We start from the raw sequence: 12,169 nt of genomic DNA, 5'->3' as shown, positions 1-12,169 counted from the left end.
TCATGTCAGTCAGTGTCAGTCAGTATCAGTCAGTATCAGTCATGTCAGTCATGTCAGTCAGTATCAGTCATGTCAGTCATGTCAGTCAGTATCAGTCATGTCAGTCAGTATCAGTCATGTCAGTCATGTCAGTCAGTATCAGTCATGTCAGTCATGTCAGTCAGTATCAGTCATGTCAGTCAGTATCAGTCAGTATCAGTCATGTCAGTCAGTATCAGTCATGTCAGTCAGTATCAGTCATGTCAGTCAGTATCAGTCAGTATCAGTCATGTCAGTCAGTATCAGTCATGTCAGTCAGTATCAGTCATGTCAGTCAGTATCAGTCATGTCAGTCATGTCAGTCAGTATCAGTCATGTCAGTCAGTATCAGTCATGTCAGTCAGTATCAGTCAGTATCAGTCATGTCAGTCAGTATCAGTCAGTATCAGTCATGTCAGTCAGTATCAGTCAGTATCAGTCATGTCAGTCAGTATCAGAGTCTCAATCCTCTAACAGTGCAGTAACAGCCATCAGAGTTTATCTCAGTCTGTAATAACATTCACAGTAACTGAGTTCACGTGACATAAACTCTGTCGTTCCAATAAAACCTTCTAATGTGTAATGAATGTATTATTATTATTATTATTATTATTATTATTATTATCATATTACATTATTATGTATGAATGTAAACTGCAGTTGAACCCCAGTATGCTGCTTCTCTTCAATTCAACTCAAAGATATGTGGAACTTCAACACCTGTGTTTGGTCTCAGTCTCGGTCTTGACTTGGTCTGTCTTGGTCTCAGTCTCAGTCTGGTCTTGGTCTTGGTCTCAGTCTCGGTCTTGTCTTGGTCTGGTCTTGGTCTCAGTCTCGGTCTGGTCTGGTCTTGGTCTCAGTCTCGGTCTTGTCTTGGTGTCAGTCTCGGTCTGGTCTTGGTGTCGGTCTCGGTCTCGGAGCTTCCTCTTCCCATGGAAAACAGTGGTTCTGCTTCAGTGACAGGTGTTAACACCCCCCCCCCCATCTCACTCCTCCTCCTCCTCCTCCTGCTCCTCCTCCTCTCCTCTCTACTGACCCAGGCTCAGCAGCAGCAGAACTGCTGTGTGTGGCTCAGGAGCACAGACTCCCTGAGGCTCCGGGTGAGGTAAACAGTGGATATTTGTCTGTCAAGGCTTATTATGGTGTTCAGCAGCAGCAGCAGGAGCAGCAGCAGCAAGAGCAGCAGCAGCAGCAGCAGGAGCAGCAGGAGCAGCAGGAGCAGCAGCAGCAGGAGCAGGTAGAAAGGGTAAGTTATTCCCTTTGGTTCCAAAGCTTTAATCGGGTGGTAAATGTTGACTCTTTGCTTGTGTTTACAGAGCAGCTTATTGTATATTATTATTTAATAATATTTATTATTATTTCATTTGTAACCAGCTTGTTTAATTGTCTTAAATACAGGTTTTCACACTAAAATAGTAAGTATCTATCTTTTCAAATGAAGCCGTTATTGCAGATGATCACAGTTACTCACATACATTACAGCTTATATATATCACGCCTTACATAAAAAGAATAAATTATAATAATAATTTAATAAAACAGTGATTAATAGATGTCATATCCCCCCCCCCCCCATTCTACCATCCCCAAATATACTGGAATATCATTTTTTATAATAAATGTGGTTAATTACATAAACTTGTGCAGTGCCCGTGCAAAATGTGTTTTTGTGTGTGTGTTTGTAGTCGTTGGTTTGGTGTGTTTTTAGTGATTTTTGGTTTGGTGTGTTTTTAGTCGTCGGTTTGGTGTGTTTTTAGTGATTGTTGGTTTGGTGTGTTTTTAGTGATTGTTGGTTTGGTGTGTTTGTAGTCGTTGGTTTGGTGTGTTTTTAGTGATTGTTGGTTTGGTGTGTTTTTAGTGATTGTTGGTTTGGTGTGTTTGTAGTCGTTGGTTTGGTGTGTTTTTAGTGATTGTTGGTTTGGTGTGTTTTTAGTGATTGTTGGTTTGGTGTGTTTTAGTGATTGTTGGTTTGGTGTGTTTTTAGTGATTGTTGGTTTGGTGTGTTTTTAGTGATCGCTGGTTTGGTGTGTTTTTAGTCGTTGGTTTGGTGTGTTTTTAGTCGTTGGTTTGGTGTGTTTTTAGTGATTGTTGGTTTGGTGTGTTTTTAGTGATTGTTGGTTTGGTGTGTTTTAGTGATTGTTGGTTTGGTGTGTTTTAGTGATTGTTGGTTTGGTGTGTTTTAGTGATTGTTGGTTTGGTGTGTTTTTAGTGATTGTTGGTTTGGTGTGTTTGTAGTCGTTGGTTTGGTGTGTTTTTAGTGATTGTTGGTTTGGTGTGTTTTTAGTGATTGTTGGTTTGGTGTGTTTGTAGTCGTTGGTTTGGTGTGTTTTTAGTGATTGTTGGTTTGGTGTGTTTTAGTCGTTGGTTTGGTGTATTTTTAGTGATCGTTGGTTTGGTGTGTTTGTAGTCGTTGGTTTGGTGTGTTTTTAGTGATTGTTGGTTTGGTGTGTTTGTAGTCGTTGGTTTGGTGTGTTTTAGTCGTTGGTTTGGTGTGTTTTTAGTGATTGTTGGTGTGGTGTGTTTTTAGTGATTGTTGGTTTGGTGTGTTTTTAGTGATTGTTGGTGTGGTGTGTTTTTAGTGATTGTTGGTTTGGTGTGTTTTTAGTGATCGTTGGTTTGGTGTGTTTCTAGTGATTGTTGGTTTGGTGTGTTTTAGTGATTGTTGGTTTGGTGTGTTTTAGTGATTGTGATTTAGTGTTAGGTCAGTGGACAGCAGAGATTGGGTTATTGATTTGTTTGATTCAGCTCGTCCTCGGTTGTCAGTGCAGTTCACAGGTCAGGGACGCAGGAGCAGCTGTTGTGCTGGTTCAGGTAGGTTGCGTTGCGGTTGTGTCATTGACATCATTCATATACCGCAGTTTAACATCATGTCGTCATATTCATTCCTGTCCAGTGGACTTTTAGCCTGTAGAGTTCTCTGATGTAAACCTGTGATGGGTGTTATTATCCTTCAGTGCATAGTGGGCAACAATTGGTCCCAACATCATTTTTCTTCTCTTTTCTTTTTTGTCAGCCAATGACAATGTCCACTGGAGCAAGACGATGACGTTATACAATGTGTCAGAAGAAACCTCCCCTCCCTCGTTCCCTCTCTCCTCTGTGTCTGTCACTCATGAGCCCTTAGATCCACTTGTATCCTTTCCCACCTCCTCCTCCTCCTCCTCCTCCTCCTCCTCGCTGACCTCTTCTAACTGCACCAGTGCTCCTATGGCCTCCTCTCCTCCATACAACTTCTATGCGGTGCTGCTGGTACTGCTCATCTTCTGCGTGGTGTTTGGGAATGTGCTGGTGTGTGTGGCGGTGTCTCGGGAGCGTGCTCTGCAGACAACAACCAACTACCTCATCGTCTCCCTGGCTGTGTCTGACCTGCTGCTCGCCACACTGGTCATGCCGTGGGGCGTCTACCTAGAGGTTTGTATTTTTATTGTATATCTGTTAATGATCTCTTCATTCGTGTTGATACTAAAGGTGGATAACAATTGTCCTTAGAAGGAGAAATGTTTTGTGGTCTGAGACACAGACCGTCACTATGAATGAAAACAAGGCGGCCAGAGATATTTGGCAGAGATTAAAGATATTTAACACAGCTTTAACTATGTTACTTCACTGACAGCAGATGCTCTTTATTAATAATTCAATAAATCATGTCAGTTAAGTAATTTAAAAAGAGAATGACTCTGCCTCTCGGCTCTGTTTGGGGAAATTGACCAATCACAGGGTCATTCCATGAGAAAGTGTCAGCGCCGGCGTCGACTGCGTACGCTGCAAAGAAACCTAAAAAGTTAGGATCCACAAAAGAGTCAGAAAATGCATTTCAGTTTGGTGGAAATGAACTCACACAGCTAGTATTTTTATTTATTTTATTTCAATTTCAAAATCAAATCAATCAAAAATCTTGTATGTGACAATATCAAAATCTCATGCTTTGATGATATTTTTATTATTATATTTATTGTATTATGGACAAAATGAATAAATCAATGTAAAAACAGGTTAGTCATTGATGTCACTGTATTTACTTGAAGGTGGTGGGCGAGTGGCGCTTCAGTCTCATCCACTGTGACATCCTGCTGACCCTGGACGTCATGATGTGCACCGCCAGCATCCTCAACCTCTGCGCCATCAGCATCGACAGGTGCACTCTTATTTTCTTATCATGGTCTGTCTTATATTTAGACTTCCTTTTGTTGTTGGTCTGGGCCGGATGACAGAATCATCAATTTACACCTACACTGTTCACACTCATGCACGTGTTAATGTGAAACTAAGCAGGACAGAAGCCAGCAGGGGGCGCCCACATGAACCAAAACTGAAAATCAGGACATTTGAAATGACTTTAAATGATCATGCCAACTCTGTACCATTGTTTTTTTTTAATCTCATTTTGTTGTCATGGCTTTGGTTATGGTCTGTGTGATCTTACCTCACTGAAGTCAAGGCACTGCAATTGTATAGATTAAAATTCATGCTTCACAGAATAAATCCATGAAGAATCTATGAAAATAATGAGGAGGATCTCATCAAAGACGTTCTACTCTTCTTGTGAAGAGATTGTGTGCTTTCTATATATATCTTATGTATTTAACTTTGGAGCCATGAGAGGAAGTGCTGGCTCTGCACAAAGGTCATTTTAACCTTTTAAACCTTTAAAAAAGGTCATAGAGCTTCAAACTGGGGAGCTAGTGGAGCGGTGATGAACAGTCACTGGTTCAAATACCAATTAGACTAACAAACTAAAACCCTTTCACCTGTGTAGGTATTTTGACTAAGGTCCTTTGTGTGTGAAGCTTGCATATTCTGCTAGTGTGTGTGTGTGTGTGTGTGTGTGTGTGTGTGTGTGTGTGAGTCCACAGACCTGCTGCAGATTGGGGATTAGGTTCATTGGAGACTCTAAATTGACCACAGGTGTTTATATATAATATAAAATGTGAATAGTTATTGGTCTGTGTGTGTTGACCCTGTGATGGACTAGTGACCTGTCCATGTTATTAGCCCCACCTTTAGCCCTTTGACAGCTGGTAATATGCTGCAGCTTTCCCTGCAACCCTGAAAAAGATCAAGTGTTTGAAGATGAATGGATGAATGAATGCAAATGAAACTCAACAGTCAAGTACTTCTACCTGCTACAACTCTATGTGACACATATTCTATTATTCTTATTTTCTGCCTTTAATTGAAATAAATGTCATATTTTGACACACGACTGCCCGTTCAGTCGACTGTGAAAGCTTTGACTTGCTGACAGTTCTGTGTTTTGTGTCTTTGTGGATGTGAAGCCGCAGCTTTAGTCACTTTGAAGACAGTTTTTCTTGCCTGGGTTCCACAGCAAGTGCTGTGTAGGTCACTTAATGCATGACCATGAGGATACGACACTTAAGTGTGAAGAGGCACCGTGTGTTGAGAGTCATGCTAATGTGCTGTGTGTGTGTGTGTGTGTGTGTGTGTGTGTCCTCCTGCAGATACACAGCTGTGGCCATGCCGCTGCTGTACAACACCAGATACAGCTCCCGGAGGAGGGTGGCGGTGATGATCGCTGTGGTGTGGTTCCTCTCTTTTGCCATCTCCTGTCCTTTACTGTTTGGACTCAACAACACTGGTAACAGCGTCATCTGTCCTCACCAGTTTCTCCACACTTTGGGTGTGTTCACACTTAGCATGTTTGCTTTGATTCTAATGAACGTTGGTGTGTAATTCTGGTTCTTAGTCCACTTCCAAACACTCTGATAGTGTTTACATGACATTAAGGAAACCACTTTATATTCTTAGTCTGATGAAAATCTGACTTTTAACATGGATGTAAACGTGGAGTAAGATGAAGAGAGGTTAATCAGGAAGTTGAAGATGTCAGATACTGCAATAATGTCCTCTCAGGTTCTTTCCATATTCACAAAAATCCCACTGGGGACATTAAAGGACTCACAAACATGCAGTCTGTCCATTTAAAGTTAACGTTTACGGGTTCAAACCAGCAGCAATCTGTTCATCTTTGCTGCGTCTTGGACTGCCATGGTGAGGTACGTGAAGTCTGGAGGTCTATATGATAATGTACTGCTGTATCCCATCACACACCAGGGGGAGCTACAGCAAAGACCTTTGACTCTGCCTCTGTCTGCCTCTGGCTTCAGACAGATGACAATTACAAACTTATCATGACTGACATCAACGAGGCCTTTTCTCTCAGAGAAATGCTGTTCAGTGGATATTTTCTCTTTCCATGACCATTCTCTGTGAACCCTATCAATGTTCTGTGTAGATCAGCAGTTTCTGAAATACTCGGTCAGACACCAACATCCGTCACCAGACGACAGAGTTTGTGTTGTGTGGATCTCAGGCAGGTAAACGTTGTATCGTCTCTTTGTGGCCTCACCTGCTCAAACCTTTTCAGCAGTGATGTGAGATCAGCCGTAAATTCAGTGTGTAACACAACATAATCATTGGGTGTGAACCTGTTGGTGTGTGGTCTAGAGATTACTTACCTAGAATATTCACATCTTGTTTTAAACTTGATGTCTGTTCATCCCAAGGTGGGGGTTAGGGTGAACGCTCGCCTCCCATTCTACACCTAAAGACTCTGGGAACCACAAGCAGGCCTCCATGTTCACAGTGGCGTGGTCTGACGGGGCCGGATCACTAGGTGCTTTATATGTGAGGAGGAGGATTTTCACTTTTCCTGGTTCCCATCAGTACCTGTGTTGCTGCATTCTGAACCATTCTCAAGACTCTTGACCACAACAACACCAAGTGAAGAGCTGTCAAGAAAACATTGCATGGGCTAAGATGCAGATCAAGCCTTCCATGCTGAGAAAGAATCTCTACTGCCAAAGGAAAACAACCATCTTTTATCGGCACTGTCTCTTTCCACATGTCAGAGGTAGATTGAAGTGTTGTCTGCTCTGCTCAAAGTGGACACACATAATCCCATAATCACATGTTGTCTCACGAAAGAAGCAGGAGTGAAGATGCTCAGCAGCTCACGTCCGCCTACATGAAAGCAGCTATGAGAACACACGTGCTTGCACTGAACTCCAAGGAAACCACTTAGCTGTGAATAATACGTCTCTCTCCTGTTCACAGGAAGCATCACGCGCACTCAAAGCTACAAAAGCAAATGGAGTTTTCCATCTTTAAGTTGTTCATCAAATGAAAAACCTCTCATCCACATTCAAATGTGATGTATGTCGTTCTGATGAACCAAACATCATCCTTCCATGTTTCTTATCAGAGAGGTTTCTGATGCTCATGTTGCATCTAAGCCTATAGATGAACGCTCATTCAGGTTTAATCGATTCATCCTGACCTGTGTTTCAGTTGTGATCTGTTAGCTCAGTGTATTTTTAGACATTGTTCTTCCTCTTTGAACTCCTCTTCCTCTTGTGTTGATCCATATGAAAGGACAGAACATTACAACAGTGTCCTGACCCGACACCCTATGATCGCTCCACAGTCACCGGGTCAGTGTGGATGTAAATAAAACATGTTGTTCTCTCACTCGATGATTGTGAAGTCATGAACACACTTCAAACTTCATGGGTTATTGTATTAAAGGAAAGTTTAAACTCAGAGTTGTGTATATTGTATACGATATTGCAGTGATGTGGGAAGACATACAGTATATTGTTATTTCCAGTTCAAACTGACTGCACTGTATTTAGAGGAGTATCAGTTTCCTTTAACACATTTCAAACAAAACTAACCTCTGAAAGTGTCTGTACAACATTAATCATCAGTCTTTATAAACTTATAAACGTATCCATCTTCCCATTAGCCAGTCAGGAAGGAACCACGTGCAGCTTTGGCGACCCGGCCTTCGTGGTCTACTCCTCCGTGGCCTCCTTCTACGTCCCCTTCATCGTAACCTTGCTGGTGTATGTGCAGATCTGTGTGGTTCTGCGCAAACGGGCCAGACGCACCGTCCCATCACGGCGCCATAGTGTGCACACCCAAGACAGGACGGAGGCAGCAGATGGTCATCGACTTAGAAAGGTAGAACAGAACAAATGTTCTCCCTGTTAACTTGCAACAAACATTTTGAAATTCACCCTCAGATGTGAACAAAGCCCACAAACAAACGCAGACAACAGAACTGGTAACAGCACCTCAAAATCTCTTCTGCCATCATTTTATAGCCTAAAAGTCTTTGTTGTTGAACTTGTTCCAGCTCTTCATTGAAGCTTAATGTTAAACATTTCATTTTAGATGTCTGAGAAAGTTCTCCCGAACATTTATCTGTATCTATAAAGGCAACTGGACTGAGAGTGATTCATTGAAACATTGGATTATTGATACGAGCATGGGTGACTTTCCTCTGCAGACACGTCTGGTCAGGACGTAGTTTTGACCAACTTCAAATCTCTTAAATGAGGGAATCAGTCACTTAACATGAAGATGATGAAGGAGAAGCGACATCCACCTGTTGATTCTGCTACTGCTTACATTTCACCCAGGGCAAACGTCAGTGGACCACAAAACTACAACAAGCATGTTTGTTGACACACAAAAGTCCTCTGGATCATTGGTCTGATTGGTTGTAGGTCCATCCAACTGCATACAGAGGCCCTTGTATCTATGCCTGTGGGTCAGGCCTCTTGAAAGTGGGAGGAGACTACTCCCTTCCCAGACTCACACTCAGTCTCAAATAAGATGGAGACGCATTAACCAGGCTAATTTACCTCTTCCCTTTCAGAATGAGTGCACACAGCCTGAGGATGTGAAGTTGTGCACCCTGATCCTGAGGCCGGCCGCTGCAGCCCCACCGCGCAAGAAAGTGGTGAGTGATACAAAAGCCCAGTGATGCTCCGCTTGATTCTTATATTTTATATCTACAGTTTACACCGTTTCTACCCTTTTGTCAGACTTTGGTGAAGGAGGCGGCGGTTCATCCCCTTGAACTGGAGCCGAGTCAGTTTTTGCCACAAATCGAGCCAAGTCTGGCTCCTCCCACTGGCCCCCAGACCTCCACCCACACAAGACAGACAAGGATCTCTCTGTCCATCTCAGTCGGACCTGCCCCGGTTCTTCCTTCAACCATGACCCGATCGGTCCTGATTCCCCGTCCCCCGGCCCTCGATGATGGCATGAGGGAAAGGGAGGGATGGAAGGAGTGCAAGGGGATCACAAAAGAGAGGGTGAGAGGGAGGCTGTCACAGCAGAAAGAGAGGAAGGCCACACAGATGCTCGCTATAGTGCTTGGTAAGTGTGTGTGTGTGTGTGTGTGTCGACTTCATATATAAACAAGTAAACCCTATATTCAGTTTGCTATGTTTAATATTTCCAAATGAAAGTACAATGAACATTTAAATAATTCAACAAACTAATATAACAATTCAAATTAACATCTCATTTAACTTTCAAGGATAATAGTTCAATCAGTCAGTCAATTCAATACATTATCACATCTTCATCACCTGAAGACAAAGTGAGTGTGAGGCCTGTGAGGTAACCACCAGCAGCATCACTGGGGTGGGGTAAATGCTGGGGGAAATAGTATTTTCACATAACACATGAATCTTTTTTTAAAGAGATTTTCCATCTTTTGTAAGAGATGGATAAGTAAAAACATCTTGTTTCCCATGTATTAAAAAAGACATATTATTTATGTTCGTACATTTCACCAAAAATCCAACTTCTCCTCGTTTTCTTATTATTTCTCTGTATTTTCTTGTTTTTTACGGTGGGGCAGAGGACATTGTGCTTCTCGTCTGTCTTACTGATCACTTTCCGGTTGGTAACAACAGCCCATTACCAGAAAGTATCTGGAATAGAACAGCAGGTGATAATAAGGAGATTGTTCATGAGTAAAAACCAAGGTCATTTCGGGCTCTGCACTGATTTTAAATGGCAAAATTCAAGGACCGTGAAGGATGTGCATCCATCAACACCTACTTCAGCACAATGGATGTCACTTCTGGTTTCTATTCAATCCTGATGGTTAAAAAAAGACATAAAATACAACTGTATGCCTCAAAGCATTGAGGTTAAAGGTCAGGGTCAAGGTTAGAAATGTCACCTGATGAGATCTTCAGTTAAGTTTTCTTTGTTTTAATTTAAAAACTATAAAATAAAGAGGTTCAATAGAAAAATGAAGATTACTCTAAATGATTGCTCATTATTTTTTTCACAAGATATCGTGGCACAAACTTACACATGGACTCACACATTAACTTGTTGGATTTAGGTGGTCAAAGGTCAAAGTTCAAGGTCACTGCGGTTCCAAGGTTTTTACAGCGGCTTTTCAAGTCAACACTCCCGTTAGAGGAGATGAGTCTAAAATAACTTTGTGAAGAAATACAAACAACATGTAAGTGACCTTGTTACCATGGCTACAGTTGTAACATGTCGCTCACACACACATTCGTTCCTGTCCTGTCTCCAAGGTGTGTTCATCATCTGCTGGCTGCCTTTCTTCCTCACACATGTGCTGAAGGCCCACTGCACGAGCTGCTGTATCTCACCCTCACTGTACAGTGGCGTCACCTGGCTGGGTTACCTCAACAGTGCCGTCAACCCTATCATCTACACCACCTTCAACATTGAGTTTCGGAAAGCCTTCATCAAGATCCTGCACTGTTAACAGTCGCAGAGGATGAAAGTGTCAGCTGACACAAAGAAAAGGAATTTGAAAGTTCAAATGGAGGAAGAGAAAACAAGATATGAGAGATATGAGGAAATACATTCAGAAAAAACAAACTGTGAAACCCAAAAAACTGCGGATATTAATGGAAAAGACATGCAATGTGTTGTGTAAATAAAGTGTGTAAAGGGAATTTGTAGAATGACGATCTTAGTGGCATCACATGACATGACTGATTTACCATTACATTGGTTTTCATGTCAGACTTTCACTGTTGTATTTTCTTGTAATCTTCTCATTGGTTTGCAGAGGTTTGCCTTCATCAAGTCTACACAGAAGGAAGAGACACAACTGGAGCGACATTGTGGCAGAAAAACTGCAAACTAAACATCTGTTAACGACAGTAAATATCATGTACAGGTGCACGCGTGTGTGTGTGTGTGTGTGTGTGTGTGTGTGGGAGCAAAGAGAGTCCAACCCCTCACAGGGAGACTGGTTCCGGAGCCCAAGGTGTGCGTCAAGGCGAGCCCGACTATATCTGGTTGGAACCAGCTCAGGCTCCAGAAGGCGGCCCTGGTGACCCACGATTTCTTTGATTCTTCGATTCTTCGGCCTTTGAACCGGTCTTTGTCCGGTCCCTCACCTAAGACCTGTTTGACTTCTATAACCCTACCAGGGACATAAAGCCCCCGACAACTGAGCTCCTAGGGTCATTGGGACAAAACCCTCCACCATGATCAGGTGATGGCTCCAGGAGGGGGTAGTCATAGTAATAAAGGTAAATTGTGAATTGAAAATAAGTTCACATCCATAACAATGGCCATTTTTCTTTTTCAATGGCTTCAACTCTCAAAGAAATATTGGTAAAACAATTGTTATTGCTAGCACAAAAAAAAGCTTATTGTATTTACTTAGTGTGTTTGCTGCGGATGTACAAATAAAACAAATGCTGGAAACAATAATATCTTATTTTCCTGTATGCATTATTTGCGCTGTCCATGCACACCCAACGCGCTCTTTGAAGTATACCAGGACCTTTAGTGTCACAGTTAACAAGCGACATTAGCATTTACACTTCTGTACACTTCTGTACTGACCCACAAAGAAGCTCATGTCTCCATGTTTTTCAGCCGTACTTGTGTGTAAAAACTCATACTTTCTCATAGAGTTTTTGTTGTTTCATGCACAACAGTATGGTCTTATATGTATGAAGTGCTTTTAGTTCTCTGGTGCACTTGTCTCCTGCACTGTATACTTGATCTGTGTTGTACATGCAGAAATGTAACCTAGCTGAGCTGAGCTCACACCTTGTCCCTGCCAGCACCTTGCACTATGCAGTAATATAAGAACACACACACACACACACACACAGTGTCTTTTAAGTATATAAATGTAACATTGTGTGTGTGTGTGTCACCACACTGTCCTGATGTTCCTCAGTGTTTTTCAGTGGCATGGTGTACATTACCCTCTATTGTTTCACTCTACCCACACTCACAATAATCCCATGCATATTTCATCGATGTCTGAGTGCACGTATCTGTTACTGTCTTTGTGACTGTTGTGACCAGAGGACAGTGG

General features: G+C 42.2%; 1 protein-coding gene across 1 annotated transcript; it reads left to right on the top strand.

Annotated features, from left to right (window-relative positions):
• Positions 1 to 2,634: 2,634 nt before the first annotated feature.
• Positions 2,635 to 11,511, top strand: drd2l (dopamine receptor D2 like). The gene is made up of 7 exons (XM_058648036.1): positions 2,635 to 3,429; positions 4,044 to 4,153; positions 5,478 to 5,614; positions 7,784 to 8,001; positions 8,702 to 8,785; positions 8,871 to 9,207; positions 10,392 to 11,511. Exons 1-7 carry the CDS (start codon positions 3,061 to 3,063, stop codon positions 10,586 to 10,588), a joined length of 1,452 nt encoding a protein of 483 aa, XP_058504019.1. The 5' UTR covers positions 2,635 to 3,060; the 3' UTR covers positions 10,589 to 11,511.
• Positions 11,512 to 12,169: the final 658 nt, after the last annotated feature.

Source organism: Solea solea, chromosome 13 (assembly GCF_958295425.1).
Source record: "Solea solea chromosome 13, fSolSol10.1, whole genome shotgun sequence".
Lineage (NCBI taxonomy): Eukaryota > Metazoa > Chordata > Actinopteri > Pleuronectiformes > Soleidae > Solea > Solea solea.
The sequence above is the reverse complement of the archived record's forward strand: the minus strand, read 5'-3'. Positions and strand labels throughout refer to the sequence as shown.

Excerpts from the sequence above, each read along its gene's own strand:
- drd2l (XM_058648036.1), top strand. The coding sequence starts at position 3,061 with ATGACGTTATACAATGTGTCAGAAGAAACCTCCCCTCCCTCGTTCCCT. Across the intron at positions 3,430-4,043 it reads CGTGGGGCGTCTACCTAGAG|GTGGTGGGCGAGTGGCGCTT; the intron begins GTTTGTATTTTT and ends ATTTACTTGAAG. Across the intron at positions 9,208-10,391 it reads GATGCTCGCTATAGTGCTTG|GTGTGTTCATCATCTGCTGG; the intron begins GTAAGTGTGTGT and ends CCTGTCTCCAAG.